Raw genomic sequence first — 17,072 nt, forward strand, 5'->3', positions numbered from 1 at the left:
GCGAAATGAGAATAAATTTGAAGGTTTCGTTAGAAGCAGATGTATACAAACTTCATTCACTATTCTCCTAATACTGCTAATCAGAATCCCTTTAGTTTCTTGTTTCTTTGTTTTTGGGCAGGTTGGTTTGCATCACGAAGCTAAGGACTTCACTCTCCCTCCTGGTAATTAAGGTCAGCTTGCTACCCATTCATCAACTTCAGCTAATCCTTATATGCTTCTTTAATTACATACTTTTAGGATTAAGGTTGGTGAATTATATTAAAACTTAGAAATATATATTTGATTAATGTTGGTTAATTGCTAAAAGACCATATATATAAATACGTCTTATGAATTAAGATTGCGTTTAGAAGAGAGACTTGAGACTTACCGAGACTAAATTAAGTTTTTATATTATTTTTAATGTAAAATATATTGAAATGAGTTATGTTTCAATATTATTTTTTGTTTAAGATAAATATAAAGATTATTAAATGATAAATTTGAAATTAAAAAATTAAATGAGAGTAATTTTTTAAAAAAATATTATTAAAATTTTAGTTTTTATCACTAGAAATTTCAGTTCTTTATATCTCTATATTTTGAAGGTATTATCTAATCTCAGTAGGTGCGAAAACCAAATTCAGACTGTTTTAATACTCTCTTGTGCTAAGTACAACATATAATAACACCCGAAATTAATTAAGTTGGGTTTATTTAGTGGTTAGTTCATTAATTCATGAGGAGTGATAGGGGGTTAGCAACTTTTGTGATTTGTAGCCATCAAGTAGCCATCAATGATGTTTTTAATGGTGTGAAATTTTATCAAATGGTGTGGAATTACTCATTTTTCGTTTGCTAGTTACATGCTGGCCAAAATTTATTTAAGTTGCTGTTGGCACCCTAAACTTTTTCTTAATCCATTTAAGTAAGTGTCGAAAGTTCGAATTTCGCCTTGTGCATGCAGCAATTCATTGATAAACCTTTAAACCTTTAAATAGAACTCCAATTTGCAACTGCTTAATTCTTAGCATGTCAGGCTAAAAAATATCATGGATAATAATAAAAAAAAAACACCCAAAATTAAAATATTTCTATGCAAGCATATATTGTCCTATACAAACTCATATTTAAGATGTGTACATAAAATGTTGAAACTAACTCGTATTATTAGCTGCCATTCTCACCAATAAAGTAGTAGAGTAGTAGGAAGATTAATTAAAGTGAAAGATGTGCACATTATTAATTTTCTTTTGTATAACGAAATATTGCATGAAAAAAGTTTTAAATTTAAATTTAATTTATAATCTGAAGTCAATAATAATTATGATATTAAGGTACTTTGGTAGGTTGTTGTGATGCTAATATTTGTGTGTTGGTATGAAATAAAGAGTACTTTCATATTTTTAAATTAACAAAAAGGTTATCTTGTTTTTTTCCTTTTTAAAAATAAAAAGTCAAATTTTTAATACAACTAAACAAACTGAACACTAAAGGGAATTTCTTTTTAAAACTTATCCTAAATTTGGTCTTTTTAAAATTAACTACAGGAGTAGTTTGGTTTTACTAAATCAAATTCATACTTCTAAATTATAATACAATTAAACAACTTTAATACAAAAATGTTTTAGTTTCTAATACAATCAAATTTAGTGTTTGTAAAATAAAATTTATATTTCAAACTATAATACAATTAATCAAACAACCTAAATTTTAAAATGGTAATTCAATCTTTTAAAAATTCACTATAAGCTAAGGTTATTTTATTTTAGTCTTTCTAAAATCAAATTCAAGATTTTAATACAATTAAACAACTTTAACCCTAAAAAGGGTCTTTTAGTCTTTTTAAAATTTGATTCTAATTTCTATTTTCTAATACAATCAAATAACCTTTATTAGTCATATATATAAGGATATTTTAGTTTTACAAATTAACCTTAAAGTGTGTGATGCCTTGATATTTTGTACTACCATCATAACAGTGTACACCATCAAAATGATCAAATATATTTTTGTTTCACACTAAAATTATCCATATGTAAAAATTTTAGCAGCAACTATTACATGAGAATAAATTTTCTCAACTTTCTTTTTATCAAGTGATATTGTTAAGTGTACTTTTTATTCTATAATAATTTTTAAATACGTTTATTCTTGGTCTTATTTAAAAAAGTAGGATGAAAAATGAAAAAAACACATTTTACATTATTACTTAAGAGAAAAAATTGAAAAAGTTGTCATCCCAATTTGGTGCATTTACTAAAAGTTTCGTACTATCCCTTTGATAATGGAAAAACCAAAAACAATTTGCTAATTAACGTTGTAAAATTATTGGTTAAGAATTTTTATGTTTTAGAAATAGAAAAATTTAACCGTGTCAAAACTTTTGTTCAATATGAAAAATGAATTTTGTAGAATATTTTTTAGTTATTGAAAAAGTTTTTTTGAAATATTATTTAATGTTTATTTAAAATTTTGATTGAATATTAATAATGATGATATTTATGAAACGGTTCATCATTCTATTTAATCTTGCACGAAAACACTTGAAATTGTCAAAAGTTATATATCTTAGTTCTTAGGTAGTAATATTTTAAATAAGTAAAATTGCCCAATATAATTTTTTCTGTTTGATTGTTGTTTCCTCTTGGTATTTTCTTTTTTATAGTGTTGCTGCTTCTTGATGATATTTGTTTGTTTTTCCTGCACTTGAATCGGAAGAAGATTAATTGAACATGAAATGTGAAATTTTTATTGTCTTTTAATTTATTTTTTTTCCTTACCACTACCATTGATTAATACATTGTTTTCTATGGGTTTTATTAAATATTTTTGGAGTTTTCTATTCGTAATCTATTTATTAGTATTAAATCTTCATAATTTAATAGTAATACTTGTTTGATTTGTTTTAAGAGTAGATCTGTGTTGTCATTACTTTTTAAAACAAATGTCTTAGTCATAATAAAATTTTGGGATCCTTCTTGTACGGTGTAATAATTTAACTTAACTAGATATTATTTTTTTCAAGTGTAGCGTATACATATTTGTAATTTTTTTTCGAAATATCTGCATGAATTGAACAAAGGATAGATGTTAATCTATTTGTTTTATATTGTTGCAATTAAAGTTTACTACTATTATTTTCAATCAAAATAATAATATAAGAGTAATTTACCTTTTCATCTAATAAAATTATTTCGAGATATATTAAAACTCCTTCATCTACCAGTGTGAATGCCTTCCAAAAATGCACCACACAAACTTTGATGAAGTTTTTATAAATTATGCTTCCATATTAAAACTTGTAATTTATTAAGATGCAACCTAGTAGTATTAATTAATATTTTATGAGAATAGTATCTTTGTAAAATTGAAATTCAGTTTTTTAATCAGTTTTAATTTTGTTTTCAAGTATATTTAAAACCAACGTTTTAATTCATAATGACAATATTAACTATTAGTTTTATAACATCAATAAGAAATAACAAATTCATATTCATTTTACCTACGCTGAAGCCTGAAGGAGTTTAGGGTGTCCAGTGACGGACTTAAAAAATTTTAGAAAAAAGGACAAAAATATATGTATTAAAATAAATTTTGTTGAATATTATTAATTATATGAAGATATAAAAATTAAAAAAATTAATGAACACTTTTTTAAAAATACTATTCATTATATATAATTTATAAAAAATATTTTTTTTATTTTTAAAACTTAAACTTAAAATATATTAATTAAATTATAGATAACTTGTTATTCTTACTAATTTTTTTATATACATTTAATAATAAAAGACTGAATCAATTGATACATTAGCGCATAATAATACATTAGTATTTATAATTTGAAACTAAAATTATATATAAATACTAAAAAAATTAAATCTGTATATAAAAAATATGTTTATATAAAATAATAAAAACTTATTTTATAATTTTTTTTCTTTTTAAAATAATTAAATTTGTTATATATTTTTAATTTAATTTTGATATAATGTTAGATGAAAGATATTATGCATTTGTTTAATTATGTATTGTAATTAAAATATTTTTATTATTATTTTTAAAAATAAAAAATATATCCTAAATTAATAAATTACTCAATTCATTTTAAAATTTTATATGCAACATAAGTACATATAATAGAACAAAAGATAAAAAAACAAGTAATAAGGATGAATAAATTGAGAATAAAATAAAATATATAAAGTCATAAAGAAAATAAAATATTAGATTAATACCTAAATTATAATTGTTTGAATTAAAATTTGTAATTGAAGATATCAAAAAGAGAAACAATAAAATTGGAAAATACATAGAGTCATAGAGAGCTATATAAAAAAAATGGAGAATTTGAAATTGTAACATCCTACCATACTTAATCTTATGCTTAAGTCATAAAACTGAGATAGTAAGGTATTACGACCTCTAAAAATAAATAAATAAATAAATAAATAATAATAATAATAATAATAATAATAATAATAATAATAATAATAGAGAAAGAGATACTTAACTAGGAGCCTTGAAAAATGGGTAAAACAAAATCGCAAAATTCAAAAGCGCAACCCTCAGAAAACGTGGTTACTTGCGTGAGAAGAAAATTAAAGTTCAATAACATATATGTACAGATGATACGAGTAGAGGACCAAGAACACATCATAACTAGCTCCTGACTCAGCCTGTGAAGTCAAGGCTGGCTGGAGAACATATACGTACATATATATACATAATAATAACCCAAAAGAATATGTTCAAAATCCTAGTTCTCCATAAAACCTCTATATATATATATATATATATACATCAAAATAACAAAAGGAGACCCTAAAGTAAACCACTTCGCTACAAAACCTTCAGACGCTTACTAAGGAGCCGCTCGACCTGCATCTGAAAACAACAACACAGTATGGGGTGAGAACCAGAGGTTCTCAGTATGGTAAAGGTGCCACACATGTAATACATAAGGTCTTGGGAATGTCAAAGGCAATCCTAGAACTCCAACATACAGTTATAAAACTTAATTTCTAAGCAGAAGCCATAAAAAGGGTAGGTAATCTAAAACACTCCTAGACTTACTCACTTTTAAACCTAACACCAACGCCAACCCATTTTACCCTTCCTCCACTCCTCCGTCATTCATAAATCATGGAGAGACAAGCAACCAGATAAATTCACACACAAGAAGAAGCAGGTAGAGCAAGTAGCAAGTATAGCAGGTAGCAGGATATATATTCAGTTAGGCAATCTCAGATAATACATAGCAATCAAAACAAACAAATGCGCATGATGCATGCCTGTCCTATGCCTGTTGATATCAACTGTCGGTTACGTAGTCATCCCGACATGTTCTCAAGCTCAAAATACACCATGGGGAGGACCCCCTAGCTGACATAGGAAAAATAACGCCCAAGCTCAATAATATCCATGGGACGAATCCCAAGCTGACATGGGGAGAAGAGACAGCACTCTAAGCTGACATGGGGAAAACAATACCCCAAGCTCAATAACAACCACGGAAAAAATTCCGACTGACATAGGGACAACGCCTCAAGCTCAAGTTATTCAGTCATTTCTCATAATTATCAGTTTCATTCTCGAAACCAATTCATATCTCATCTCATCATTCTCAACTTTACTTAACTCATTGCTCATACATTTTATTATTCTTGATTGATGAACATTATCAATTCTCAACTTTTATTTCCTTCCTTGTTCCTCATTCTTCTTTCTTCTCTTTATCTCTCAATATCATTGTCTTTAACTTTAACCCTTCCTATGGGCAACTTACATTTCTTTTTATTTTCTAAGCTTGTTTAATCTAAAACCTTCTTGTGTTGTAAATACTTATGCACGACCTATTTTTCTTGGTAAGGTAACTCTAGAGACCCTAATCTTCAATTTAAGTTAGATTTTGCTAAACTTGGATTAGAATTGAATTTTTTACAAGATTTAGAATTCTGCTACTGCATTTACAAAATTTCAGAAAAACAGACAGCAATAGTATTTTTATAAATTCCACAATAATTCTATTTCTAATCCGTTGCCTCTAAATTTTGTTGAGATTACAGTCAACATTCCCAAGTTTAAAAACTCACAAGTTTCAGGTTCATAGCATTTCGTTTGGTTAATTAAATATCAATTGGAATTGCTGCCCTATTTCTAGTAATTAGTTCTAAATTTTCTGCGAACAGCCCAGCTTCCAAGAGATATAACTAACTCTACAAAGTAGCTATGGACATGAAATTGGTAATCAATTAAAGTAGACTCACAGATATTCAAAATCCCTTTGGAAGAAACTCAAAATTTTATTTAAATCAAAAGTTATAGCATCTAGAAGTTGGTCTGCATGACCAGAAAATCAAAAAATTCTGCAGCAACCACTAAACTTGAAAAATTCATATCTTCTAAACCACTTGGCCAAATTCCATGAAATTTTTATGGGGTAAACTTGACTTATAGAAATTTGTTAAGAAAATGGTTTGGTTCGAAAATCATACCCAGATTATTCCCAGTTTTCGTTTTAAGTTACTGTCCAAACAATTTAGAAATTTTTGCAGCAAGACTTCTCAATTTCACTAACCAAATTTAGTCCTCTAGGTTTTCAACTTATACTAATCCACCATTCCTTTTATTCATCACCTTATCTACTTAAATTATATCATAACCCTACCCCGAAATCTCAGTTCCATGTACTTATCAAAAATCACCATGATTTATATCATACAAGCTCACTTTAAAGCATTAAAATTCTGCACTTCTTTTAACAATAATAAACTAACCATCAACAGAATTTCAGCAACAACAACAATCTTATTAACTCATCACCACAACATTAATCAAAATAACCATACCAACAATTCCACATAAACACCACGCAATCTCAACCATATCATTAAATTGCCATAATCATCGATCCTTCATCCATCATCATTATACTAACATACATATATATATTTGCATTCAACCCACATTATCAATTACTCAACACATGCCCACATCAACTTGTCCATTCATACCATAAAGACTAATAATTTAACACAATTAATTATTTCAACTTATCCTATAGTGCTCTAGCCCAAGTTTTCACAAAACCTTACATATTAAACACACGAAACCTAAACCATACCTTAGCCGATTACTATATTTAGTCCAAGGCAGCCCCCCAAGTCACCACACAGCCCCTCAAGCTTAGAGAAACCAGCCACAAGTTTAGCTTCAATCACCACCAAGCTTCCAAATGCCCACAATTCAACTCCAATGCATATATATCTACTTAATTCATACCTAAGACACATGTACACTTCAGATTTCACATAATAAATTCAAGATTTGGCTAGGGTTTAGGTCATTCTTACCTTGTATGTGCCTCAATCAACCCAAAGCCCGCTCATTCCTCAACTCAATTTGATCCTATAATCATCAATTTAACCAAAATCTTAACATTCAAAAATCTTACTATTCCCGAATTGAAGAAGAGAGAATAGGAACTAGGATTTTGCTTTTCTCACCTTGAAAGGTACTGAGATTTGTAAAGCTCAACGCCGCGGACCCGTTATCGCAAACGGTGCGGCGATCAGAGTTCCGGATCAAAAGTTATCAAAGATTGAAGTTTAGGTGAGGGTTTGCTTCTTCTCCTCTTCCATGGCTGCCCAGCAACGTGTTTAGCATGCAAGAAGGTAGAAAGAAGATCTGAACTCACTTAATTAAGTGAGTTGGTGGGCCCACGGGCTCGATTTGGGTCCGGTTCAACCGGTTTGGCCCGTTTGGTCCAATCTTGGGCCGATTTCTTTTAAATTGGTGTCAAAATTCTCGTTTTAATTAGCTCTATCCTATTTTAATATTAGATTTACATTTCTAATTTTCCTTATTAAAATTTAATTTTTCTTTTAATTATTTGCTAAATTTGCGGGGTTTACATCCTACCCACTTAATTAGGAATTTTGTCCCCAAAATTCAAGTGTAGTAACCTCACATAGGCGCATTGATCGTTTCTCTTATCTGGTTCAAATCCTCAGGTGTGTTCTCCGATTCTAATTCTTATTCTGTATTTACATTATAAACAGAGCAATAGATCCATGTTTTAATTCTTTAGTCTCAATTTCACACCGACTCTCAAAGTAATATTTAATAATGTGTAACTAGTTTTTCGAGGATATTCAAAACCGTTTCCGCTCTCAAGCACCTAAACAGTAATGTTTTCTAAGGTATGGAAGAATATTAAGGGACCGACATTTCTTTATTGTTATGGTTAGGCGTTATACGTGATGCTAATTGAAGCTTGTAAAGATAATAAATCCAGAGGTAATTGAATTACTGGAACGGTGTTTATTGTAGAGTAAAGGGATGCCCTATATGGTGGGTACAACAAGTTCTAGAGATTAACAAGATATATAAGAAGGAGTTAAGGTGCACTCTCAGAGAATAATTGAGATTCACGCTAGTTGAGGAGAAGATATAGCGCACCAAATTAAATAAATCTTAGCTGATGTCAACGGATTACCTGTTTTACGAAAGAGGGCAGTTCCATTCGCGGAAAGTTCCTAAGATTCACGAATTTACATTATTATGACAAGACAAAGTTGGATTCATTTGGAAGGAGCAAGATTCGTGCAAGTCAGGGATAGGATTAGGAGTTGATCCATTTATTATTATTTAAGAAGAAGTTCGGGGTAGAATTCTATTGTAAGCTACAAAAGAAGGTCAGGTCGACTTGGAAGGATTCATTAACGCGCTCTCCGGTCCAATTGGTATTTCATACCGGAAACACTTGATTGAACGGATCTCGTCCTCTATTTTATAATCCCTCAAGCTTTTGAGTTCCTTCGATTTCAATAGTATCATCATACCATTCTCAACACTCTCGATCCCTAACCTATGACTCAAGTTGTATGTTTACTCTCCCAATCCTCTTTTACTACATAACTCTAGTTATTATTCTTCAAGAACCTAGTCACTCCCTCAAAGTCAACCAAATGTCGTTTTGTTTCAGTAACTAAAAGTCATCTTTCGATCAATCTCTTGGAAGTCACAATTCTCACAGTTGGGTGGAGGATTATAATAAGTGTTACAGATCATCATCATGTAAAGCAGTCCAAATTTTAATTACCAGTTCATCATTACCTCTAATCGAAGCATCTGTGCCCTCAGCACCATCCACCCTCATAGTGTACGCTCGTCTTGCTTGCGGAGCTCTCCTAGTATCCTGACTCTTCTTTTTTGGGCAATTCCAGGACATATGTCCAGCTCCTCCACAGTAATAACAGACATCCCAACCGGCCCTACATGGAGTGTTCGGGTGGTACCTTCCACACCTCCTGCAAGTCAAGTCATCCTGCGAAAACTTAGCCTATTTTCTGCGTCCTTTTCCCTGGTTATTGTTATGATTGAACTTCCGGAAGCTACTCTGGCCTTGATGTTGCTGTGGAGTATTGCCGCCTCGCTTGAAATCTTGACCTCTAGGCGCTAAATTTCTTCCGTGATCTTCCCTAACAGAGCTTCGGTGATCACTCTTGTCTAATGCCACCTTTCTCAGACATTCTTCAGCAACTCTGGTTTTGTTTACCAGTTCAGAGAAGGTTCGGATCTCCATCGGTGCAACGAAGCTCAGAATATTGCTCCTAAGGCCTCCCTCATACTTGATACACTTCCACTCAGCAAAGTCCTCAGGACCTCCCTGACAAATCCGTGAGAAACGGTACAGTTCCTCAAACCTGCTAGTGTACTCAGTGATGGTCATCTAATCTGGCCTTGTTTCAGCTGAAGCAGTTCAAGTTCCTTAACATTTCTGGCTGAACTGGGAAAGTATTTCTTATAGAATTCTTCTCGGAACAACTCCCAAGAGATTACAACCCCATCAGGCTGCAGAATGTGCCTCATGCCCTGCCACCAATGCTGAGCTTAACCTTGCAGCTGGTAGGTCCCAAACTCAACTCACTGTTCTTTAGGAACTTGCTGAGCCTGTAATGCTCGCTCAATAGCTTGTATCCAACTATCCGCATCAGTAGGGTTCGAGGTTCCTCTGAAGGTCGGAGGATGAACCTTCAGGAAGGAGGAAAGCGTCATAGGACCATCATCGCCGTTGTTGCCATTGTTACCATTATTTATTTGGTTTCCCAGGGCTTCGGCTGTTGCTTGCATCGCCGCGGCCATATTCCGTAGAGCAGCCATGAAGTCTACAGGATTAGGAATATTCCTTGTCGCTTCAGGCATAGCATTGCCTAGTCTGCCTCTACCTCGCCCCCGTCTGCGTCTGCGAGTCGACTTCTAGTCCCTATACACATCAAACAAGTGATATCAAGTTGATCAGTCTCAATATCGCAAGTCTAGTGCTTTAAGTTCCAAATGCATGCTTATGAACGTTTATGCCACATATATCAGCTAGATATCCTAATAGCACATAGACACATACACAGAGAATGCACAAAGGCATATTCAATCCGTCCTCAGGCTCTATAGGAACGAACTGCTCTGATACCATAATGTAACACCTTACCATACTTAATCTTATGCTTAAGTCATAAGACTGAGATAGTAAGGTATTACGACCTCTAAAAATGAATAATAAAAGAGATACTTAACTATGAGCCTTGAAAAATGGGTAAAATAAAATCGCAAAATTCAAAAGCGCAACCCTCAGAAAACGTGGTTACTTGCGTGAGAAGAAAACTAAAGTTCAATAACATATATGTACAGATGATACGAGTAGAGGGCCAAGAACACAGCATAACTAGCTCCTGACTAAGCCTGCGAAGCCAAGGCTGGCCGGAGAACATATACGTACATATATATACATAATAATAACCCAAAAGAACATGTTCAAAACCCTAGTTCTCCATAAAACCTCTAAGAGGTACATAAACAAAGTATTCTTACATACAAGAGGAGAAACTATACATATATATACATCAAAATAACAAAAGGAGACCCCAAAGTAAAATCAAAGTCATATAAAATAGTTCTTTAATCAATTTGACCAAAACAAAACTTCCAATTTCTCATAAAATTTTGGTAGTATCTCCTCTAAAACTCAGACTTTTGCCACCCTTCAAGGGTCCAACTAAACCATTTCTCAATCCTTTCCAACCGGTTCAAAACTCAACAATTTCCAAATCTCAAATCATTTTCCAAAATCCAACCAATTCTAATATCAAATCTTAATTCATTTCCAAAATCAAATCATTTTCCAAATCTCAAATTATTCCTCAATAAAACATACGAATCAGATTTCTAAATCAATCTTTCATTCACTTCCACAACACCAACTCAATAATCAGAAACAGCCACAATCCAATCATCATAATAACAACCTTAAACCAAGTACAAAACCCAACTAAACATCTTCAATCAATCAATAAACCAATCAAGCAAGCAATTGCATTTATTCAAGACAACTCAGGTCAATCGATAAGACTTACGAAATCATAAAAATATATTTTTTGCATTAATATCAACTTGTAACAATTCTTGAAAGTAAAATAAGTTTAAGAAAAAGCCCCTATCTCAATCACGACTTAACTACGCGACAAACTCTGTTTTCTCTCGGCCTGCAACAGCGGCAGCCACAACCATAGTTCCAGACCACTTTCGCAACAACAGCAACAACTTAAATCGCAATATGCAATAATCGAAACTTGACCCTATGTTACCAACATATCAGAATCTCTAACGGGTTATAACAGAACACTGATTCAAGGGGTTTCGGAAACAAAAATGCTTACCAAGAAGACAGGGGTTCCAGCGGCGATTTTCGGCAACGGGGGCGGCGACGACAACAGTCAGACATGGCAGCGAATCGTCGGTGATGGCAGTGAACGGCTCCTCCCTCCTCTGCTACATCGTGTCTCTCTCCATCTCCTCAGATTCACTCTCTCTCTCTCTCTCTCTCTCTCTCTCTCTCTCTCTCTCTCTCTCTCTCTCTCTCTCTCTCTCTCTCTCTCTCTCTCTCTCTCCTCCCTCTGGCGACGATGACTGTTCTGCTCTCCTCCATGGCGGCGACGGCACATGCAGTTCGGCAGTGGTGTCGCGACGACCTCCACCACGGCAGCAGCTCCCTTCTCCTTGTGTGGCTTCAACAATGGCGACCATGGAGACATGGCTGAACGGCAGCGGGCATGGAGCTCCTCGAACGGCGACAACGCGTTTGACGGCGTCGAGCTCCCAGCGCCAGCGCGGTCTCCCTCCTCGTCGGCGCCATCTCCCCTTCTCCCCTCTCCTTCCTTCTTCCTCGCTGCTCCCTCTCTCTTTTCTTTCTCTTTCTGTCGTGTGGGTGTGTTAGGGTGAAAGGGGGTGGCGGCTAGGGTTATGTTGGGGTGTTAGGGTTAGGGTTTTTGGGTGGCATAAGAATGATTTTGTAATTTCTAATAAAAATAGGGTAATGTAATTAAAAACCAATTTTAATCGAACAATAAATTTATATAAAAATATTATTTATTCATCAACTTGTAAGTTTTTTTAAATAGTATTCTAATTCAAGAATTAAAAATTAAATTAATTTTCTTTTATTCATAAAATAAGGTTAAAAATCTAAATACTCAAATTAAAGCATATAAAATTCTCTTTATCTTTCAATTTTTAAAACTTTAGATCATAAATAATAAATTATTCAAATAATATAAAAATCTCTGAAAATAAAAAAATAATCTTTAATTAAATATAATAAATAGTAAATAACTTGTTATGTAACTTTCAAAAATTCGAAGTCTTACATGTAATTTGAGGAAAATTGGTCACAACAAATAGAAAGGAATACATATGAAAAGTGAGAAACCATGGATAAGAAAATATATACACATCAAACCCAAAACTTTTTGCCCCTCCATTCCTATGAAGATGAGCTGGGATTTGAACCTGGGTGCAGCTTGCAAGAAGCATATAGATATGCCATCTGTGCTAGGCTTCCTCTGCTGCCTCAACTCTTAATATGCCTGTAAATATTTGCTTTTAAGCATTCCAAAAAGAGAATTAGGTTCTGTTGCTAACATCCAGCATTGTTTACCCAATAGAACTAGGTTGTATTGTTTACCCAATAGAACTAGGTTCTGTATTTGAAAGTCTTTAAACTCCAGGGCTCCTTTTTTTTGGTCTTGGCATCGTATTTCACCGAACCCAGTCAATTCTCTTTTGCTCTTTCTTTTTTTTCCACCAAAATTGAAAAAAAATTTCATAAATTTCTTGAATTAGAACACCAAAAAATTTTAAACAAAAAAGAGTGTAGGTGGAACAACTTCACCATTCACTTTAATAAGTATGCCTACCTCTAACCCGGAGGAGTTTATATTTTAGCCTTCAACCCTTTTTCGAATATTATTCTTGATAGCATCAAAGATAGCTTTTTTTCGATTTTCGAATAATAGATGGCAGACCCAAATACTTATCGTGAGTCCTAAATACGTTGAATATTCAGTTTTTCAGCCAAAAAAATGTTAGTATCTTGAGAAGTATTGTTGCTTAAAAAGTTAAAAATATAGCCAATTTGCTGCGATCAATTATCATGTTAGAAAAATATATAAAGTAAAATATATAAATATATTAATACGTAGTAATTGATATCTTGGGTATTTTATATTTTATAGAGAAAAATAAGAATTTGAATTTTGAAGGGTGTTCTATTTCTTATTCCTTTCTTTTTTTAGTATTTTTCATGATATAAAATTAAACATGAGATTTGTCATTTTAATATTTGGTATCAATTTAATTTAAATTTTATATTTTTTTTGTTATTTATCAAGATAATTATACAAGTAATAATTTTTTTTTTAATTTTACATCAAAGTGATACTGTATCTCTAAAATAAATTAAATTTTATTTTATCTATTAATAATAATGCTAATTTTAATTTAAATTAGTTCACTTTTTGTAAGTATCAAAAGTGATATTTCAAAAGCACTCCATTAAAATTGCTTTTGGACAAACTTATTTCATAATCATTATGAAGAAATAGTCAGAAGACTAAAATAATAAATTTAATTATCTTTTTATCTCATTAATATATATTTCTCTTTTCTGGTAATTAATTCTTTATTATTTTATCCACATATTTAGTTTCATACCAATGCTTCACCACTATTTTTATACTCTCAATTTAAAGAGTAAATTATCAAAATGATACTCAAAAAATTTTACATAGAAAAATAAGGTTAAAAAATTTAGATATAGAAGTGAGATGAGTAATATACTTTAACATTGAATTTTTGGTATTTTTTAAAATTGTGAAAAGTATACAAATTAGAAAAAACTTGGAGTACACAAATCAAAAAATTTTGGGGTACACAAATTGTACCTAAATTTTTTTAATTTTTTAAACATAAATCGAAGGATCCGATTTTTATACCAAAAAATCGGACAGGCCGATTTCTATACCTCTTAAAAATCGGACGGTCCAACTTTTGCTACCAGTTGCGTAAAGTATCCATACATTCCATAACTGCCGTCCTATACTATTCTTTCTTTCATATCTAAATTAAAAAGTGGAGAAATAATCCTAAAAGGCACAAGATAAAATAACCCTTAAAAGATTATTAAAAGTTTTAACCTTAATTTTAAATTTTAATGACTAAATTGGCCTTTGCCTCTTCAGGAATCAATATTATTGATAAATTTTGATTTGTCGCACTCAGAAGAAGCTAAACAAGCAAAAGCTAATAACCACTGGATAATGGATGCAAAATTGGATGTGGAGAAGGCCCCTGAAGAATTAAATACCATCAAAATTGCCGCTAATGAGAATGTGGATGGCCGAGATGTGGAGAATGGCATCGTGATTGCCTCGGCGAAATCAGATGCCAATATTTCCTCTGATGAGAAGAAATGGCAGGCAACATATGGAAGAGATATTCATGCTACTAAACTGTTGCTTGGGGTTGAGCTGCCAATATTGGAAGAAAATATTCAACTTCCAAGTAATAGGTCCAAGATCCAAAACGTTCCCGCCTTGTTGCTTCAAAATTCCAACTTTAAAAGGTACTGTTCACCCAAAATGATCTCATTTGGTCCCATCCATCATCGTGATCAGAATGGTAATCTCCAGCTGGGACAACAATTCAAATACCTTTGGGCGTTCCATTATATTGAGCAATTCACCAGTGAACGAGGTGGACAAGACAATGAATATGCAAAAAGGTTTCTCTATGGAAAGGTAACACAAAACCTTCAGGAATTGAGAAATCTGTTCTGTAAGGACGTGACTATAGGATACAAGGATGAGGAACTAGCACAGATGCTGTTTGTGGATGGATGTGCTTTGCTCTATTTCATGGACAATTTTGATGATCAAAATCCAAAATCGTTGCTGCTAAAACTTGACCAGTTGTTGTATGTATGGAGAGATATTATCTTGTTGGAAAATCAACTTCCAATAATGTTGTTGAAGTTACTAATGGCTGATGGTGCTCATCAATTGAACAACTTACTGTTCAATTTTCTATTCATGGGCCAACCAAAGAAGAAAAAAGAGTTGACCACCATTCCCCAAAAACAAGATGGTAAAGAATCAACTCATACTCATCTACTCGACTATATTCGCTCATATTACTCTGAAGGTGAATACAAACATAACATAGGCTGCTGGTCGGGTCTTCTAGGTTTCCTATCAATACTCCATTATATGTTTGTTGCGTTAGTATTGCAAGATACAGATAAAGCAGAGCGTGTTTTATCAGATTCACCCATAACATTAAGAGAGTTAATTCTATCTCTCCGAGAAGCAGATTCCTGGCATAGATATAAGAACATAGGGGATCTTAAAAAAGCGGGTATTCGAGTGAAAGCAAGCGAAACTGAATGGAAATGGGGTAACATTTCTTTCATCTCCAACATGTTTAGCGGACAATTGATGCTTCCAGGGATTGTGATTGATGATGTCACACCTTATCTGTATCACAACTTGATTGCATATGAGATGTGTCCGGATTTCGATAACAACTTCGAATTTTGCTCTTACTTTTCTTTGATGGATTCCTTGGTTGATGATGCCGAGGATGTGAAAGAGCTCAGAGCAGCTGGTGTCCTCCAAAATTTACTTGGAAGTGATGAAGACGTGGCCAAACTCTTCAATGAACTAGGCCATGTATTGCCAAGCAAACTGTTCAACGCCGAAAGCTATGACAATAGATATGTTGCAGTCAAGCTTCGAATCGATGCGCATTACAGAAACAAATGGAAGACTTCGTTGGCTCAACTACGCAGCACCTACTTCAATACCCCATGGTCTCACATTGCCTTCTTTGCTGCTTTGTTAGTATTGGCTCTCACTTTAATCCAAACATGGTATGCTATGCCTATAAATTCTAAGTAGTAAGGTCAGATATAAAGCGAACTCACCAGAATAAGTAAGGTTTAATCTTTATATGTAGGTAGCAGGTGGTTTCATCTCTTATGATACGAGCTTTCTGGAACAAACTGAAAGTTGTCATGTATCAATTGGTTTAATTACAAGAGCACATCTAAGAATAAAAGAAGGTTTTATAAATATCGTTAAATCATTTATTCAAGATGTGTACTAAGAATTGGCCAAATCAATGGTTAAGGATTACGAAAAACTAATTGCCTTAGTATTTTCAAGTTGTATTCACACATTAGTCAAGTTGAATCAAATATAAATGACTATATTTGTATTTATTTTAAAATTTATTTTATGTTTATTTTAGTTTATTTTGTTTTTATTGTTTTAGATTCAGTTATGATTTAGTTTATTTTATCTTAATAAATTTATGAGTTAAGGGTGTAAAATTAAGAGACATAAAAATTTTTTAAATCTTATAGTCACTTTTTTCTTATTTTGATGAATACATTTTTTTTTAATTTTTTGTAAAATTTAAGTGTGAATAAAAAATGTAAAACAATTTTTTTAACTGTTACATTAAAAAATCAAATTGAAGTAGAAAAATTTTTTTCTTTAATTTTTATCTTATCTTAAGTTTTGTTTTGTATTATTTGATATTAAATTTTAAATACTAAATTAATTTTTATTAGTTTATATTTATTTTTTTGTGTCCTAAAAAAAACCCATCCTTAAAACTTTATTGTTCGTTTGTTTTGTGTTCTCGAATATATATATATATATATATATAAAAGAACACAATAATCATGG

At 32.1% G+C, this 17,072-nt stretch overlaps 1 protein-coding gene and 1 long non-coding RNA gene across 4 annotated transcripts; one reads left to right on the forward strand and one right to left on the reverse strand.

The window, feature by feature from the left end:
* The first annotated feature begins 38 nt into the window (after positions 1-38).
* Positions 39-16,600, forward strand: LOC107624986 (putative UPF0481 protein At3g02645). Of its 3 annotated transcripts, XM_016327491.3 has the most exons (3): positions 39-173; positions 14,562-16,249; positions 16,336-16,600. In XM_016327491.3, the coding sequence occupies exons 2-3, from the start codon at positions 14,640-14,642 to the stop codon at positions 16,337-16,339; spliced, it is 1,614 nt and encodes a 537-aa protein (XP_016182977.1). In that variant the 5' UTR covers positions 39-173; positions 14,562-14,639; the 3' UTR covers positions 16,340-16,600. The 3 variants fall into 3 exon arrangements, with proteins under 3 accessions (XP_016182977.1, XP_016182975.1, XP_088361213.1); XM_016327489.3 differs by having other exon boundaries at positions 14,562-16,600; XM_088505087.1 differs by having other exon boundaries at positions 14,602-16,600.
* Positions 7,135-7,637, reverse strand: LOC107624987 (uncharacterized). Its single transcript, XR_001617029.3, has 3 exons — positions 7,494-7,637; positions 7,341-7,395; positions 7,135-7,269 (listed from the first exon to the last, which is right to left on the reverse strand). It is a non-coding gene; the product is annotated as an uncharacterized LOC107624987 (long non-coding RNA).
* Positions 16,601-17,072: the final 472 nt, after the last annotated feature.

Source organism: Arachis ipaensis, chromosome B2 (genome assembly GCF_059453495.1).
Source record: "Arachis ipaensis isolate K30076 ecotype BB chromosome B2, ASM5945349v1, whole genome shotgun sequence".
Lineage (NCBI taxonomy): Eukaryota > Viridiplantae > Streptophyta > Magnoliopsida > Fabales > Fabaceae > Arachis > Arachis ipaensis.